This window comes from Nomascus leucogenys, chromosome 7b (assembly GCF_006542625.1).
Source record: "Nomascus leucogenys isolate Asia chromosome 7b, Asia_NLE_v1, whole genome shotgun sequence".
Classification (NCBI taxonomy): domain Eukaryota; kingdom Metazoa; phylum Chordata; class Mammalia; order Primates; family Hylobatidae; genus Nomascus; species Nomascus leucogenys.
Genome location: NC_044387.1, coordinates 59,318,203 through 59,337,701, shown reverse-complemented (window position 1 = coordinate 59,337,701; position 19,499 = coordinate 59,318,203). Strand labels below are relative to the sequence as shown.

General features: G+C 44.2%; 1 protein-coding gene across 3 annotated transcripts in view; it reads right to left on the bottom strand.

Moving 5' to 3' along the window:
• The window catches only part of SLC5A1 (solute carrier family 5 member 1), a 76,908-nt gene that overhangs the window by 36,883 nt on the left and 20,526 nt on the right, over positions 1-19,499 (bottom strand). For all 3 annotated transcript variants that reach the window (XM_030815208.1, XM_030815209.1, XM_030815210.1), the window contains 4 exons: positions 15,655-15,759; positions 14,677-14,736; positions 14,103-14,207; positions 775-880 (listed from right to left, as the gene is read on the bottom strand). In XM_030815208.1, coding sequence (XP_030671068.1) covers positions 775-880; positions 14,103-14,207; positions 14,677-14,736; positions 15,655-15,759 — 376 coding nt within the window. The remainder of the gene's footprint in view (positions 1-774; positions 881-14,102; positions 14,208-14,676; positions 14,737-15,654; positions 15,760-19,499) is intronic.

Sequence of the window (19,499 nt, the reverse complement as noted above, 5' to 3'; positions counted from 1 at the left end):
CATCACCAAATTGGCACAATTCAGAGGGCCGCTTCTATGTCTACCTTTTTCTTAGTCCCCAAAGCTGTGGGGCTCCAGTCAAGCAGCAAGTTCTAAAGCTGATCCCTCCCACCCCCACCAAGGAGGCAGAGTGACCCCTCTGCAAAGGAGCCCCAATTGTTATTCATGCACCAGCTTCTTGGGTGGCCACTTGAGTCTTCTTCTAAAACCTCTGTGTGGGAGTCACTTCCTTTCTCCCTCCTTACAGGGGCTCCCAGTCCCTGACACATCAAATCCAAGGCCTCTGCCTGGCTTTCCAAACCCCAGTATACTGTGTTCAAAACACACAGTATACTGTGACCTCATTTGAACTATCAAGCTGTATGGTCCCCACAAACCCCCACGATTCTTCATGGCCACCCTCCTCCAGCCAGGAGCATCTGCGTGCCTACCCTGCCTCCACTCTCTTGTGCTCACTTATTTCTGCACCTGCCACTGCTCTGATTCTCCCATCTTAGCTAAGTCATCTCCACAACCCACAGGGCCCAGCTCTGCATGCACTCCTGTGAGAAGCTTCCCTGACTATCCCAGCCAACACCACAGCTTTCCGAAACCACTCATATAACTTGGAGGGTCTATGAGTTGGGACTAAGCAAATACCTCACTCCCAAACTCTTACTTGAGTGTATCTCTCCTCCTCAAGAAGAGAAACCTCCTCTCCTACTTCCCTTTATCCTTCACTAGTGCCTGATCCTGAGCTGGGCTTGAGGTGCTGGTTTATTTGAATGGACTCACCTGTAATTGTGTAAAGGGCAGTGATTGCCAACAAGAGAAAGATGGCTAAATACAGATTCAGGCCTAAGGCCAGATTGATGAATATGGCCCCTGAGAAGATGTCTGCCTGGAAGGAGAGGAGAGGCGGAGTTAGGAGGGAGAGAGGTCAGCTGCCTACAGGGCCTATGGTCTCTCTACTCCTGATTTTCCAAGCAAGCTTTATTCAAGATGATAATAGGTATTCCATGAGAAAAAGAATTCCATGGTCAAAAAGGTCTATAAAATGCTAAACAGAGTTAAGGCGGTTTCTCTGCCACACAACTTTTCTGAGCCTTTAATATATACCATGTACAGTCATCCCCAGGGAGGGAACGTGGTACATGACATTCACAAACTCATTGAACTATCAAACTCTTTTTGCCAAGGAACAGCTATTAACACTTAGAGGTTCCTTGCAAGTCACCTGTAGACTGTTGCTCTGAGCTATTGTCCATCTTTTGCACCTCAGTGTACACAGGTTTATCAGAGCTCATTCCCAAAAGCAAGTCTGAGTGCTGGAGAGTCCATAAGTGAGAAACTCTATCCCCACCCAGGAGCGGGGAGAAACTTAGCAAGTTTGTAATTTTAACTTCCCAACCCGGATGCAGTCCATCTTGACTCAGACACAACCAGAACGTCACCAAGCACCTCTTACATAGCAGGCTTGGTACTTGCTGGTTTTATTTAGATTATTTCATGTAATTTCTGGGAGAATTGCTCCCTCCTCACTCCTGAATTCTCGATGCAGTTCTTCCACCTTCACCCTTTCTCCTCCTTCCTGTCTCTTTCGGCCTTCTCCTAATGAACCTTCTACCTGGCTGGATGGTGCAGTTGCTCATATAAACCAGCAGAGAGCACCAGGGTCACCCCAAATACACGTTCATGTCATCTCCAAAACAATACCAGGGAGGGTAGTATTAAGGGATGATCATGGTGAGTCTTTTTTATTTATTTTTCTTGACGGAGTCTCACTCGGTCGCTCGGGCTAGAGTGCAGTGGCGTGATCTCAACTCACTGCAACCTCTGCCTCCCGGGTTCAAGCGATTCTCCTGCCTCAGCCTCCTGAGTGGCTGGGATCACAGGTGTGTGCCACCACACCCAGCTAATTTTTGTATTTTTAGTAGAGACAGGGTTTCACCATGTTGGTCAGGCTGGTCTCGAACTCCTGACCTCGTGATCTGCCTGCCTTGGACTCCCAAAGTGCTGGGATTACAGGCATGAGCCACCGCATCCAGCTGAGTCTTTTGTTTTCAAATCTCCAGGTGTGGAAGAAACTGGACTTCCCCTAGATGGAATGAATGCACAAACTGTTTCACTGCACAAACCCTAACATTTCATGGCATGCAGACGGCGCCCAGATGGAGCCTTGGGGATGGGCCAGCAGGGTTGGACTCTTACTTCTCACATCTCCTCTTACATCTTGCATCTCCTCTCTAGTCCCGTTTCCCAGTCCCCATCCCATTGCTGCTCCTGAGGGCTCTCCAGTGTTTAAATTTCCCACCATACCTGCCTGTCCCTCCTATGAGAATCTCCTATTCCCTCCCTCCATTAATTAGCAAAGAGCACATCTAATACCAACTCCATGCTTCTGAGCTAACACGTGAGCCCTGGAAGGTGATTCGACCCCCTTCCCCAAGGTGGGCCTTTTGAGGACCTGATGCCTTAGTTCCCCTCTGCCCAGACCTCCCCTGAAGATTCTCTCACCCAGGGGACCCAAGTCACCACCTTTCCTGGTGAAGGAGGGGAGGCAGAGCCAGGAGGTGGGAGGAGAGATGGTGAGTTAGAAAGAAACTCCTCTCTCCCTGGAGCTAGCAGTCAGAAGAACCAGCATTTTAGCCCCAGTGCCGCCACTCTAGGCCTGCAAACCTTTGGGCAAAACATTTCCCCTCTCTAATTCTCAGTGTCCTCGTGTTTATGCAGGAAGTCCTGGCTCCAGGGGCTTGTGATTCTCAGTGGCTGGAAGTGGGAAAGGTCTGCAGTGAGGAAAGCATTCTTCTCCCAGGTCCTGGACCGCTTCCATTCTGCCTTGCCCTCTGCAGTAGCCCAAGAGGAGGAAGGGGCCCCTGCTGTGCATAAGTCTTGCCAAAAGTGAAATGGTCACTTCTTCCTGACTCTGCACACTGCGCCACTTGAAATTGTAATGAATATTTATAATGCTGGTCCCTCTCCTCTCATGCCTCTACACAGTCACATAAAGTTACTTAAATTCAAGGGGCCCCATTCACTGATTGCAGTGAAATTCTGTTAAATGAACACACGTTTGATTTGGTGGATTAGCTAATAAGTGTAAATAAGCTAGGAAAAGATTACAAAGCTGATACTGCCTTTAAACTGCCCTTGGTTGATTTTCCAGAGTAGTTAATTTTTAATGCTTTATGACAACACACCATAGTAGACTGTGATACCCTCATTAATATGTGCCTTGCTGTCATTAGTCACAAAGAAGTAACACATAAGTTATAAGATAATGCTATAAATGACCTCTATAAAGACTTCTGAAAAGTGTTAGGCTAATAGAAATCTTGTTTTTATGATATTCTATTTCCTTCTAACAGTACAGATAAAGGATTCTAAGGAAACCTCCCTGGTGAATTGAAGAAACCTAGGACAAATTCTTCCTCACATGAGTCATTCTAACTTCACAGATGAATTCTGCCCTTGGCATGCCAAAGGCCAGGCTGGAAATACCTTAGCTAAGCTTATGTAGGTGACTCCAGCTGAGCAAGGCCACTCTAGTCTGGGTGCGCTGACATTAGTCTTTGGTCCTTCCTAGCTGCCAAACAAACTCACTAGGGTTTTTTGTTTGTTTTGTTTTTCTTTACTTCATGTTCAGAGAGTTTTACAGTTTACCAAGGACATTTAGGCACATGCATTATTTTGATCCTCAAAACAACATTGAAAAGCAAGATCTTTCTGGAATATTTTCTACAGAAAGCAAGGTCTTTTTTTTTTTTTTTTTTTTTTTTTTTTGGAGACAGAGTCTTGCTCTGTCGCCAAGCTGGAGTGCAGTGGCACAATCTTGGCTCACTGCAACCTCCATCTCCCAGGTTCAAGTGATTCCCCTGCCTCAGCCTCCCGAGTAGCTGGGACTACAGGTGTGTGCCACCATGCCTGGCTAATTTTTTTCGTATTTTAGTAGAGACAGGGTTTCAACCTGTTGGCCAGAATGGTCTCAATCTCCTGATCTTGTGATCCACCCACCTCAGCCTCCCAAACTGCTGGGATTACAGGCCTGAGCCACCATGCTCAGCCAGCAAGGTCTTTTTTAACAACAAAGAAAAAATTTTTAATTTACTTTTAAAATAAAATCTCAAATAAAATAATGTATGTGTGGGAGGTTAAAATAAACACCACAGGCCAGGCACAGTGGCTTATGCCTGTAATCCCAGAACTTTGGGAGGCTGAGGCAAGCAGATCACTTGAGGTCAGGAGTTTGAGACACCAGCCTGGCCAACATGGTAAAACTCCGTCTCTGCTAAAAGTACAAAAATTAGCTAGGTGTGGTGGCGCATGCCTGTAATCTCAGCTAATTGGGAGGCCAAGGCAGGAGAACTGCTTGAACCTGGGAGGCAGAGGTTGCAGTGAGCCAAGATCGTGCCACTGCACTCCAGCCTGGGTGGCAGAGTTTTGCTCAAAAAAAATAAATAAAAATTAAATAAATAAATAAAAAATCACGGAAGTTACACACTGAAAAGTAAAAGTAGCCCCAAAGTGACCACTGTCAAGAGATTTTTGTCCACCAGAGTATTTTTAAGTGGCTTTCTAAAAATTATATGTCAACAGTTATGTTCTGCAGCCCCTACAAATAATAATTATGAAAATTGAAACTGGAACAACATTTACAATTTGATGGTAGGGCTGGGGAGAAGACAACAAAATGGTGCGCATATTCTAACTGCAACTTTGTGAAAGAATACACACAATTTGAGCAAGGCCAAAATATGAAAATACTGGTATTGGAGATAACAGTGTGCATCTCCCACCCCAAGATTTTTAAATGCCAATGTTATATTTTTTCCTACAGTTTCAAAAGTGCAGGAAGCAGAAATTTTAAATCAGAATATATTCTTTATGGCTATATGAGTACCCATATATATGTAGTAAAAATATAAAAACATAGACTAGAAGAATCCATACCAAGTTCAAGACAGCATTCACCTTTTAGGAAAGAGGAAAATGAGACCAAGAAAACGGTATAAATAGGTCTTCGGCTATATCTGTAATGTTTTATTTCTTTTCTACAAATAATAAATTGTTAAGATCTATAAAATCTGAGTGGTGGATATAAGGGTGTTTGCTATATTCTTTCTGCATTCCTGTATATTTGAAGTATTTCATTAAATTTTTTATTTATAAAAATAGGGGACTGTATAGGGAATACAGCACCAGCTTTGATATAAAATAACTGTCCTGTAATCCCATGAGACCATTTGTTTCACAGCTTATCCCAGATTGCTCTTTCCCTAAACTAATGTTAGCCCTTAAAAGAGAGTAGGGGGAAGGATGGAGGGAGGGAAAGGAAAGGGAAGGGAGAAAGGAAAGAGCGAAAGGAAGGAAGAAGGGGAAAGGAAGGGAAAGGAAGAGAGTGAAGAAAGGGGGAGAGAGGAAGGGAGGGAAGGAAGGAAAGAAAGGGAAGGTAACGGAGAGAGAGAAAGAAAGAGAAGGAGGGAGTGAAGGAAGGAAAGGAGGGAGGGAGGGAAGGAAGGAAGGAAGGAAGGAAGGAAGGAAGGAAGGAAGGAAGGAAGGAAGGAAGGAAGGAAAGAGGGAAATGGGGAGGCGGAAGGGAAAGAAGAAAATTTCTCCAGTGCTGCTAAGCAAAACCAACTTGAAGTGAAATAAAAAATTATGGTCCTCTAGATCAAGAATTGGCAAACTTTTTCTGTAAAGGGCCCGGAAGTAAATGTTTTATGCTTTGCATTTACTGTCTCTGTCACACTCTGCCGTTAAAGCATAAAAGCAGCCACAGACAACACAAACAATGGGCTTGGCTGGGCTCCAGTAAAACTTTACTTACAAAAATAGATCATGTGTTGGATTTAGCCCAGGGGTGTAGTTCCTGTCACTTTGAAAATTTGGCTGAACAATGTCCATGGGACTCATGGGGAATAAAAATACAGAACCCAGTTGGAAAGCATCTGCAAGTGACTGAGTCTGATTGGGAGCTTTGGGGATGTTGCTTCGCCTTGGCTCTGATGTTTTGAGATCCAGTGATTTTATATGTGTGTGTTTGCTGTCCATTCTGGTCCTAACCAAGATGTATTTGAGCATTTGATAAATCCTGCCAAGCCTCATGGTTTCAGATGGTGAAGAACCATTACTCAAATTTCTCTTTCCACTTGTGAAAGTGAGTGGCCCTGGGAATGAGCATTCAAATCTTAAGCAAAAGCCAAAGCTCTTCTTTTCACCCAAGGATCCAAAATGGACAGCAAAATTGCTGTAAACATTTATTGTAGCTGTGATCTGTGATAACAGCCCTAGGAAACACAAATGGGGACATGAACATTCAGTCATCACATGTAAGTCATAAAATCTGAGGCTTTATCTCCAGGGATTGTGCACATTTGCATAAGATGCACATGCCGGGAAATTTTACAGAATGGAATGCTTCTCAGAGCTTGATAAGGCAGGTGCTCGAGGGAGCCAATAAAATTCAGGAGCTCATGGAAGGACAATCAGTTCTGAGTCTCGGAGCCCAAAAATACGTGACCAAAAGATGGTAGCCATAGCCAAGGCTCCACATCACAGCTGCCCAATGGCCTGGGCCACATCTGGGCTCTGCACCTACAATGCCCTGTACTTTCTCCTCTCTCCCATTAATTACAACCCCACTGGATCCCTACATTCTCCCCAAGCCTTCGTGGCAGGTCCCTGGTTGTTCACTCTCTGGACAGGAATCTCACACCATCCCTCCTCTCGTCTCACCCATCACAAACCATCTGTGCCCTTCCACACACACATACAATTGGCGAATCTTGGTTTGTGTGGAATATAAATGCCTTATCACCATATTTTGTTAATGAACAGTTATTTTCTTTTGTCCATGAGCCCTGCATTCCTGTGTGTCTTGAAGTGAGCTTCTAGCAGGTACAGTTGATATCGGTGTAATTCTTTTTAAAATTTCATGCTCTGTGACTCATGTTGAACCTAAAACCAACCGAATTTATGAAGACAAAGCCTTGCCTGTCTGCATCCCTCTCTACCCTACCCCCTGCCCAGATGTCCCTCCTTCAGATCCTTCATATACCCAGTGTGCAGCTGATGTTCTCTCCTCACAGTCCTCTCAAATCCTACTCTTGGCAACTCGTTTATATTGTGAGGTTCATTTAACTGGCTCTCTTCATTTTTCCCAGGGTCTTGAATTCTAACCTACTCTGTACTGGAAGAATGAAAGACTTAGAAGATAGGGGGCATATAATGTCAAAAGGTTTAGATTCAGTGTGAGGAAATCTGCTTCTCATCCCAGTTCTGCTCCTGTTTAACCCCTCATAGTCCCTTCCCCTGTCTGGACCTCAGTTTCTCCATCTGTAAAATGAAAGCGCAGGACATAAGACCACATGATCTATCCCATCCCCTCATTCTATGCCTTCATCCCATCCAAGCACAGGGCAGAACACTGAGAACAGACTTTGGCACTGGAGAGACCCTGCTCCAGTCCTGGCTTTGCCACATACTAGCTGTGTAATTTGGGGGAAATTACCTAACTTCTCTGAGACTCAGTTTTCTCTCCCATAAAATGGAAAATAAAATTAAAATCCCAGCCAGATGTGGTGGCTCACACCTGTAATCCCAGCACTTTGGGAGTTAAGGCAAGAGGATCACTTGAGGTGAGGAGTTCAAGACCAGCCTGAGTAACATAGTGAGACCCTATCTCTAAAAAAAAAAAAAAAAAAGTAAAAAATAGCTGGGCATGGTGGCACATGGATGTAGTCTCAGCTACTCAGGAGGCTGAGGCAGGATGATCACTTGAGCCCACAAGTTTAAGGTTGCATTGACCCATGATCATGCCACTACACTCCAGCCTGGGCAACAGAGCAATACCCTATCTCAGTAAACAAACAAACAAATAATAGAAATCCCTACCCATGCTGTACTCTTCTGAGAACTGAAGAGGGTGTAAGTAAAACCCCTATTGGAGACTACATGAAGAGACCGGCACTAAATAGAGGGCAGCTATCAAACTTCTTATGTATTTGTCAAGGGATCCCTGGTCTTGGGCAATGGATGGAGTAAGTATAATGTTGGTCATGGCCTCCACTAATATCATTATTCAGCCTCCTTCACTTTCTCCTCCTGTCCTTCAGGGTTAGTTTTTAATTATAAGATAAAAAGCCTGGGCTTTTCAGTCTCATTTGATTAGAGACCAGTGTGCAGAGTCTGGACTGGGAAATGCTGGGAAGGCTGGAGAAATAAGGCTTCAGCTTCCTGAGGGAGGGCAGTGCATCTGTCCAAGAAGAGAAAAGGGAATGTGAGCAGGAGGGTGAGGAGGGTAAGGAGCCTTAAAAATCACACAGAGAGGGAGCAGCACACAACACATACAATTCAAAAGCCAAATTTAGAAAAAGCGGGCTCCTGGGGGATGGGCTCCATCTGGATCTGAGCTGAAAGAGGCTATCCCTCGGCTCCCTGGGGGCTCCCAAGTCCAAGAAGGTTTAATCAGTAACTTGAAAAATAGGTGAGGTGATAGAGAAGGCAGGGAGAGAGGTTGGGCACCTAATTTATTTATATGACCATCCCTGCCACCCCTGCACCAGCTCTGAGGACAAAGAGTGCTCTTACCATGGCAACTGCAGTCCACAGACTTTCACCTGCTTGAACTGTGGACTTGGAGGACACTTGCCTGGGAGAAGGGGAGGCCCAGCATCCTCCTCTACGTGCACAGTAGACAGGTACCACCCTCCTGCTCATTGCAGTGTGACCTCCTCACCCTCCAGCTCACATTCCCTTTTCTCTTCTTAGACAGACACACTGCCCTTTCTCAGGAAGCCAAAGCCCGATTTCTCTAGCCCTCCCAGCATTTCCCAGTCCAGGCTCTGCACACTGGTCTCTAATCAAATAAAATGGGAAAGCCCAGGCTTTTCATCTTATAACTAAAAACCAACCTGGGGGCTGGGCGCAGTGGCTTACACCTGTAATCCTAGCACTTTGGGAGGCCGAAGTGGGTGGATAATCTGAGGTCAGGAGTTCGAGACCAGCCTGGCCAACATGGTGAAACCCCCATCTCTACTAAAAACATACAAAAATTAGCTGGGCATGGTGGCACGTGCCTGTAATCCCAGCTACTCAGGAGGCTGAGGCAGGAGAATCACTTGAACCCGGGAGGTGGAGGTTGCAGTGAGCCAAGATCGTGCCACAGCACTCCAGCCTGGGCAACGAGAGTGAAACTACATCTAAAAAAACAAAACAAACAAACAAACAAACAAAAACACCAACCCTGAAGCAGAGGAGGAGAAAGTAAAGGAGGCTGAATCATGACATTAGTGGAGAAAGCACAAAGGCATGGGTCAAGGGCAGAAGCAGTGTGAGTCAGGAAGCTACACAAGGAGGCAGCACTGTTCCTAGGTGTTGGCCCCAACTCCAAGACAAAACCTTAACAGCATTATCAGCAAGAGCATGTTTTCACCAAGTTCAGTAAAAACTTACGTGCAAGACCATTCAGTGGGAAAACAATCATTTCTTCAAAACATGGTGCTGACAGAACTGGATATCCACATGTGAAAGAATGAAGTTCGGCATGGTGGCACATGGCCATACCATATACATAAATTAACTCACAATGGATCAAAGCCCTAAATATAAGCACTAAAATTATGAAACTCTAAGGAGAAAACAAGGGGGTACATTTTCATGACCTTGGATTTGGCAATGGATTCTTAGAAATGACACCAAAAGCATAAGCAACAAGAGATAAATCGATAAATTGAACTTCACCAAGATTTCAAAACTTTGTGCATCAGAGGACATTATCAAGAAAGTGAAAAAACAACCTACAGGATAGGGAAAAAAATTTTGCAAGTCATATATCTGATAAGGGTCTAGCATCCAGAATATCTAAAGAATTTTTACAACTGAACAACAAATAGACATATAACCCAATAAAAAATTGTTTATTCATGTAGGCCAGGACAGAAAGGTAATAATGTAAAAGGGAAAAATAACTGTAGTAGGCTGAAGACCTACACATGTATATTTCCTTTAAAGAAAGAACCAAATGCAATGTCATGTAGACTTTGTTCAGATCCTGATTCAAACAAACTAACTGTAGGAAAACATTTTTGAGACTATTAGGAAAATCTTGATATGGGCCGGGTATTAAACTACCTAAATTAAGAAATTACTGTAAATTTTGTTAGATATGATAATAGCACAATGGTTATATTTTTTAAAAGTCAAAGGTACATTCTGAAGAATTTACAGTGAAATCACATGGGATCTGAGATTTGATTTAAAATACTGCTGAGCATTATTCACAGTAGTAAAGATATGAAATCAACCTAAATGCCCATCAGTGGTGGACTGAATAAAGAAAATGTGGCACATATACACCGTAATACTATGCAGCCATAAAAAAGAATGAGATTACATCCTTTGCAGCAACATGGATGGAGCTGGAAGCCATTATACTAATTGAATTAATGCAGGAACAGAAAACCAAGTACTGCGTGTTTTCTCACTTATAAGTGAGACCTAAACACTGAATACACATGGACACAAAGAAGGGAACAATAGACACTGGGGCGTACTTGAGGGTGGAGGATGGGAGAAGGGTGAGGAACAAAAACTATCGGTATTATACTTATTACCTGGGTGACAAAATAATCTGTACACCAAACTCCCATGACATGCGATTTAACCATATAACCTGTACATGTACCCTGATCCTAAAATAAACGTTGGAAAAAATAAAATAAAATAAAATACTGCTGGGAAAAAAATTGGAAGAGGATAGATGAACCAAAAATGGCAAAACGTTGATAATTATTAAAGCTAAGTGATCAGTGTTAGGTCCGTGAGTGCTTGTTATCCTATTCTATCTTTGCTTACGTATGTTTGAAATTTTCCATAATAAAAAAATTGCAAATGTTATTTAATGCTGCTGTTGTCTCAACTTTAAGTAATCAGGAAAATAGAAACACTAGCAACTGTATTTTCAGAACCCTACCTAGCTAAAGTAGACGGCTCAATTCAGATCCAACCCAACTCACATCTCACCCAGGGCAGATCTTTTGCAAGATACTGAGATTGGACCAATTTCGCCTTTGGTGCTGGATAGGGGAGAACAACAAGAGAGACAAAAAGTGATCATAGGCAATGAGACAACCCTTTTGATAGAGCGGTGAGCACTTTGCAACTGCTGGCTAAGGGGAAAAGCTGGAGCTACTCCCTATGTGATCTCAAAAAACACCACCTCTCTCTCTCCGCCCTACTGCAACCCAGAAAGCTTCTTGCAGAGAGTGCTGAAGGTTCTCAATTAACCATGTTCATTATCATTATATCTTCATTCATTTATTTATTTAGCGACAGGATCTCACTGTGTCACCCAGGCTGGAGTGCAGTGGTGCGATCATAGCTCACAACCTTGAATTCCTGGGATCAAGTGATCCTCCCGCCTCAGCCTCCTGAGTAACTGTGAAAACAGGTGCACACCACCATACCTGGCTAATATTTTTTATTTTTTGTAGATACAGGGTCTCGCCATGTTGCCCAGGCTGATCTTAAACTCCTGGTCTCACGCAATCCTCATGCCTCAGCCTCCCAAAGTGCTGGGATTACAGGCGTGAGCCACTGCACCCGGCCTCATTATCCTTATATCTTACATTTCAAGAACACTTTGTGTTTTCAAATAAATTCACTGGATGCTCACCAACACCCAGTGATCTAGGCAAGGCAGGAATTATTATCCGCATCTTACTCATAAAGAAGCTAAGCTCTAAAGAGCTTTTATGACATTTATCCCAGGTCACCAGCTAGTGGGCAGGGGAACAGACTAGGAGCCAGCTCCTTCAATTATTCTCCAAGGTAGTTTTCTTACCAAAGTCCTATTTTCTTTCTCTTATTCCTTATCATTTACATTTTCTTTTCTTTTCATTTTATACCATCGCTTTAACCTTTATCAGACTGACAGTCACCTTGGGGACAGAAAAAAATGCACACTAAAATCTATAAGCAAACTTTTCTCTTCCTACCATCTTTTGGGCTATCAGAAAGATATCTCAGAAGTTTAGTGGTTGCCTGATTTTTTTGTGTTTTTTTGTTGTTGCTTTGTTTTATTTCACAATCAAGAGGAATTGACCTGAACACTTTCAAGGAAGAAAAAGTGAAGTAAAGAAGGAACACAAGGCCGGGCGCAGTGGCTCATGCCTATAATCCCAACACTTTAGGTGGCTGAGGCAGAAGAATTGCTTGAGTCCAGGAGTTTGAGACCAGCCTGGGCAACATAGTGAGGCCCTGTCTCTACAGAAGAATTTTTTAATTATCTGGGCATGGTGGAACACACCTGTAGCCCCAGCTACACAAGAGGCTGAGGTGGAAGGATCGCTTGAGCCCAGGAGGTAGAGGCTGCACTGAACTATGATCTTGCCACACGCTCCAGTCTGGCAGTCTGGGTAATACAGCAAGACCCTATCTCACAAAAAGGAAGACAAAGAAAGTAGAAGGAAGAAGGAAGAAGAAGGAAGGAGGGAGGGAGGGAGGGAGGGAGTGGAAGAAACACAATGTTTGCTCCAGTAGGTCAGCCAAGAGCTCTGCCCAGCTTTCAAAGGTACCCGAGTGGCCCTCCAATCCTTGAGAAATCTCAGCTCTGCAAGGTGGACCTACAGCTCCAGGTTGGCACGGACAGCAGGCTAAATGGTAGAGGGGCAGCCCCAGTGGTTGGGTTCAGAGAGAGTAAAAATCCCCCAGAGAATTAGCAATTAAAGGCCCACAGAGCTGATTCCAAGAAAAAGCAGGAGCCTTGTGCAGGGAAAAGGACAGTGAATTGAGAATCGGAGACCTGGATTCTACTCCTGATTCAGGAGAAGTTCGTTCAAACTCCAGGGTTTTCACTTCTCTGTCCAGAAAAGACAGAATCTCAGCAGTGCCTTCCAGAGTTGGCACTGGCTGCTTGTGTTTAAGTGCGTGAGAAATGTAACATAGAGTCAGATTTTACCCTGGCAGGGCACAAAGGCCCATGCCTGTCTCTAAAGTTGGGGCCAACCCCTAGATATCCCTAACTCCCCCCTTTTTTAAATTGACAAATAAAAATTGTATATATTTATCATGTACTACATGATATTTTAAACTATATATTATGGGATGGCTCAGTTGAGCTAATTAACATATACATTACCTCAAACAAATACTTCTCTTTTTTGTGGTGAAAACACTTAAAAATCTTTTTTTTTTAAGAGGCAGGGTCTCACTACATTGCCCAGGGTGGCCTCAAACCCCTGGGGCTCCCATCTCAGCCTCCTGAGTTGCTGGGATTACAGGCACACACTACTAAGCCTAGCTAAAATCTTTCTCTGATTTTCAAAACACATTGTTATTAGCTGTAGTCACCATGTTGTACAATAGATCTCTTGAACTTACTCCTCCTATCTAACTGAAATTTTGTATCCTTTGACCAACATCTCCCCAACTCCTCACCCCCTCACCCCCAGACCCTGGTAACCACCATTCTACTCTCCACTTCTGAGTTAATTTTTTTAGATTCCACACACAAGTGAGATCATGCTGTATTTGTCTTTCTGTGCCTGACCTATTTCACTTAACATAATGTTCTTCAGGTTCATCCGTGTTATGAACACGGACAGCATGTTCACAACAAATGACAGCATTTCCTTCTTTTTTAAGGCTGAGTGGTATTCCATTGTGTATATATACCATGTATTCTTTATCCATTCATCCATTAATGGAAGTTACGTTGATTCTATATCTTGGCTATTTTGAATAGTGCTGCAATGAACATGGGAGTGCAGATACCTCTTCTATATATCAATTTCAATTCTTTTGCATATATACCCAGTAGTGAGATTGCTGGGTCATAGGGAGTTCCATCCCTAACTCCCTTTTAATCTTCTATTAAGAACTGCTTTCCCTGAACCTTCACAAACCTGTTTGTGTTTTCAGCCTGCACCACAGTGGAGGACAGATTTCCATTGAATTCCAATGGCTCCTCGATGCAGAAATAGGACTTCACTCCAAGGAGCAAGAAGGCTTAAGCGGCCAAGTTAATAGAAATGTATATAGCCGCCTCTTGGTGGGCAGCATGTGATGAGGAAAGAGAGTGGCAGCCTCTGAGACAGCCCAGCTCTCCAGGGCAGTGGACTCACCGAGATCTTGGTGAAAATGTAGAGCAGCAGGGACAGAAGGGAAAGGTAGACCTGGATCCGCTGGCCTCCAAACCGCTTCCGCAGGTACTCTGGCATCGTCACCACCTGCATGGGGTGCGAGGGAGGTCACTGCCAGCCACAGTGACCAGAGGGCCCAGAGCAGACAGAACAGTGACACCATCCTGATATCAGAGCCACAGAAGTGTGGTCAAGGATTCATAACCTTTGCTGGCCAGAGAAGTCTGCGAGGTGGCCAGATGGCCCCTGACCTCCAGCCATTTGCTCATTTTAATCCCATATGCCCTACCACTGTAGGAGTAGCTAGGTGTTATCCCAGCCCAATAAACCTGTCACTGGGCATCACTAAGAAGCCAGACCCTTGCCCTGGAGGAGGAGGAGGAATATATACATATAATGCCATTGCAGACAGTTGGGAATTTCATAACCTGGGAGTGAAAGCCAATCCACAAATTTTTCTGCCATTTATCCCATAATGTCTCCTCTGCCCTCTAGGAAGACCAAGCTGACAGATACATTTGCCAGCAGCAAATGAAATAACAGAGCAGATACTTACCCCAGCCTTAATATAGATGGGGACAAACAGCCAGCCCAGCACAACCACCAAAACCAGGGCCTGAAATGAACACAAAAGGCGGACACAAATTAGGAGGAACCTTAGTCCATCCCTGCCACCTGAAGGGTCCCTCAGCTGCTGCAGAAAAATTACCCAGCATGTTCTCCCCTAAAAAGCCATTAGAGACTGGAGGAGGCCTTGGCTGCCTAACTGGCCCATGGAAATAGCAGCTAGAAAACAGCAGAGAGGAGCCCAGGAGGCTGCTCATCAACATCACAGCACTGGGCCACAGCTAGAGCACTGGGTTCTCCTTCACCTCTTCCCTGGTTTACACAGAGTAAAATGCCACTTAGACAGCTTTAATAATAACAATAATAGTAATAATAGTAATAATAAATAATTACATTTATTATTACTACTACCATTATTATTAGAGGCCAGGAGTTCAAGACCAGCCTGGGCAACATAGTGAGGCCCTGCTTCTACAAAAAATTAAAAAATTCACCAAACATGGTGGCACATGCCTGTAGTCCCAGCTACTTGGGAGAGTGAGGTGGGAACATCGCTTGAGCCCAGGAGTTTGAGGCTGCAGTAGGCTATGATTGCACCACTGCACTCCAGCCTGAGCAATGGAGCAAGACCCTGTCTCTAAAGATAAAATAATAAAAAAATAATAATAATAATGGAAATCTGGTGGTAAGCATTTCCAAACCTCAAACATGGCCAGAAGGGCCTTGGCTTTTTAACATGAAGGGAAAACAGAAAAACCACTAGTCATACCAGTGGTTTTTTCATGCTACTCTGGTGGAAGGGGAGCAGGGCCCTGAGGCTCCTGAAGTCATGCCTCTCCTCTGTCTGCACCCTGGGGTGACCCTGAAGGGTTCCCTAACACCTTCAGCTCCTCTGAGCATAGATTGAACTGGTTGACTGCTAAGGCTCCTTCCAGCTCCAGTGCACCATGGCTGCAGTGTTACTCACATTCCATTCAAAGCCTCCAATCGCGATGCCTGAAGCTGCTCCAGTCCCAGCCAGCCCCACAAAGTGGCCACTTCCAATGTTACTAGCAAAGAGGGAGGCTCCAATCTGGAAACGCAAAAGAAAGTCAGGTGGGTGAGGGCTCTGTGCTCCACCAGGACACTCAGAGTGGGTCAAAGAGAGAGGAGACATGTCAGCCAAGAGAAGGACAAGAAAGAGCAGAGGCGGGCTGGGAGCACAACTGTGCTGGAATCATCAGGGACAGCTGGTTCAGAAGGCAGATGTGGAAACTTGGAAAATAGTAAAGATGAAAAGGAGAGGATTGGAGAAGGAGCAGTGGGATGTATCCCAAAACCAGATCATCTGTGAGTCTTTTGTGGGCCCCATGTCCAATCCTGAAGAAGATATGGGAAGTCCCACAGCCACCAGGCCTCCCTAAAAATCTCCTTCAAGGCTGTGTGCGTAGGAGCATGAGCCCTTGATCTCCATATCTCCCAGCATGCCTGGTGACTTAGGGTCTTGCCCAATACAGGCTCTCAGTAAACACTGACAATTTTCTTGAAAGAAATCATTTCAAAGGAAGCCTCTGGACCTTAGCCACCTGGTCAAATGAGGAGGGGCATGGAGCTGATGATTTGCAAGTGATTCCTAGCTATTAAATTATGTGACTCCATGAACTCCCAAGTAACAAGAGATGATATTAATAATAATAACAATTCTCTAGATCATATAATATTGATATTTTTTACAAAGATTCTAGGGACCCACACGGACACATGCACAAAACACTGCATTTTTCAAAGATACACACGTCTAAATATAGATTATAGAAGACAGATTGGAAGCACATATATCAAATACCCAAGAGTGGAAGACTGGAAGGGGAAAGGAGAATAGGACTGTGAATGGGAGACAAAAAAAGAAAATATCAGGTAAAGCAAGGGAGGGATCTCGCACTAACCAATCATAATACTGTCAGCCATTCAATTGCATTTGAGGCCAAAAAGAACTCCAGAAAGTTCTAAAGTCCTTCCGTATCCAAGAGGAGAAGGTACAGCAGCATTTGATAAGAACCAAACAAGTGTAATTATCCCCATTCTTGCTAAGCAGATGGAGAGTGGCGTGTAGTTATTTATCTAATGTCCCAAAGATGGTCCAAACCTGGAACAAAACGCTTATTTCCCAAAAGACAGATTATGCCAAGAAACTGTTCTAACTATACCAGCCCCTATTCCTAGTATAAGGCAGCTGGTGCTTAGTGCCAAATATTAAATCAGGGGAGAGGGAGATTTCTGAAGGCTTAGCCAGAAAAAGTTCTCAGAATGACAATGAGGAGACAGTGGTTGGTGCAGGTGCATTAATACATTTGCTCAACAAATATTAACTTAGCATCTACTACACGTGTCAAGCACTAATAACAGCTGTGAATAACACAGACAAAATCCCTACTCTCAAGAAGCTTATATTCAAATACTGTAAACATAAATAAATAAACAACAAAAACAATGATCAGAGAGTGGTAAATGCTATGAAGAGAATAGAGGGTGTGACAGAATGATTAGATTGAAGAGTCTGAGAAGGTCACTCTATGGACTTTCTCTAATATTAAGGAATTACTATTATAATTCAGACATTTAAGCTGAGATCTGAATGACAAAAAAGTTAATCATTCAGAGACCACAGGAATAGCATTCCACCTAAGCAAAGACCCCCTGACACCCCACAAGTGGGAAAGGTATGCATAGTTGAGAAGCAAAAAGAAGGTGGATATATGATAATGATTTGTGATCTTAATATTTTAAAATAGAGCCATTTAGGCTGGGTGTGGTGGCTCATGCTTCTAATCCCAGTACTTTAGGAGGCTGAAGCAGGAGGATTGCTTCAGACCAGGAGTTGGAGGCCAGCCTGGGCAACATAGTGAGACCCTGCTACTACAAAAAAAATGTAAAAACTTAGCTGGGCATGGTGGTGCGTGCCTGTAGTACTACCTACTTAGGAGGCTGAGGAGGGAGGACCAATTGAGCCTAGGACTTGCAGGCTTCAATGAACTATGATCGTGCCACTGCACTCCAGCTGAAGTGACAGAGTGAGACCCTGACTCAAAAAGAAGGTTAGTTTTATTCTAAGTGAGATGGGATGCCACTGGAGGATTTTAAGCAGGAGAGGGACAGGACCTAATATGCTTTTTTAAATTGCTCTAAGTTGTGTACAGATTGCAGTGTTGGGGGCAAAGGAGAAAACAGAACAACCAGGTGGGAGACTATCCCTGGCTTAGGTGAGAGAGGACAGTGGCTTGGACTGGGCTGACAACAGTTGAGACAAAGGCAAGCGTAGAGATTAGGAATTATGTTTTAGAAACAAAGTTGGTGGGCTCTGTTGATAGGTTAAATGTGGGAAATGTGGGGCAGAATAATCAAAGCTAACTCCTAGATTTGGGACTTGAGTAACTGGGTGGACGCCATTCATTAAGAAGGGGAACCTAGCGGAAGGCAGGTTGCTTAGAGACATCTACCTCCTTCTGCTCAAAGCTTGAGGGGGATAACAGTCCACTTTTTTTTTTTTTTTCTGAGACAGGGTTTTATTCCTGTCACCCAGGCTGGAGTGCAGTGGTGCATCTCAGCTCACTGCAACCTCTGCCTCCCAGGCTCAAGTGATCCTCCAGCCTCAGTCTCCCAATTAGCTGGGACTACAGGCGCACACCGACTAATTTTTGTATTTTTTGTAGAGACGGGGGTTCGCCATGTTGCCCAGGCTGGTCTTGAACTCCTTGTCTCAAGCAATCCATCCGCCTTGGCCTCCCAAAATGCTCGGATTACAGATGTGAGCCACCCTACCTGGCCTAACAGTCCACTTTGAATCAAAAGTTTCATTCTGCAAGTGGCCTACCTGCCCTGACCCACTATCTTTTCATTTATCACCTCTTGCTTGATAAATAATTAAGCCTAATGCTGTACTATTAAGGACATAATTACCAGAAATTATTAACTGCATTAGATGAGTCATAAGTTCAAAAAGTCCTCTCCAATCTCTCTCCCAAACAGGGACATTGTACTTTAAGCAATGTCAGGCTGTCTTGAAGTCCCCACTCACTATCTGAGAAGAGAGTGGAATGAGGCCAGGAGAGCTTGGGGTACCAGAATGTCCTGAGCCCAGGTTCTGTTCATTTCTATTAGGGGAACAACCTTCCTCATTCTGGACTCCCTCTCTTTACCCCATGACCTACACTTAATCACTTACCAAAACTCTGACTCTGCCTTCACAATATTATGGCCACTTAGCTCTTTCTAGATGGCTCTTGTGCTGCCTGTCACTGTCTCTCAACAGGACCAAGTAACGGGCTGCTAGAGGATCTCTATTCTCTCCTTTCCATCAGTCACCTCCCCACCCACCCACATGGCCAAGCAACCTCCCCAAAGCACAACTCTGATCATAACATTGACCTTTTCAGAGACTCTCCTGGACACCCAGAATGGCCTGTCAAGTGGTCTTCCTGACAGCTACAGGCCTAAAAGTAGTCTTAGGAATACAGCAAGGTTTCAAGGTAAAGTTCCCTCAAGTGCAAAGACAGCATGAGCTTTACAACTCAAGTTCGAATGTTTTCTTGACCTCTTACTATCTGGGTGATTAGAACATCTGCAAGCCTCCGTCTTCTCTCGTGGCAAGGTTGGTGCAGGAGTCAAATGAAATTATGAACCAGTTGTGACTGACACAGCTGATTCTCAATCAGTGTCCTTTCCCTCCTTTCTCCTCCCAAGAGGATAATTACTTCACCCTCAAAGACACTTAGCAAGAGCTACAATGGATACTGTTATAGACAGAATTGTGTCCTCTCTGCAAAATTCATATGT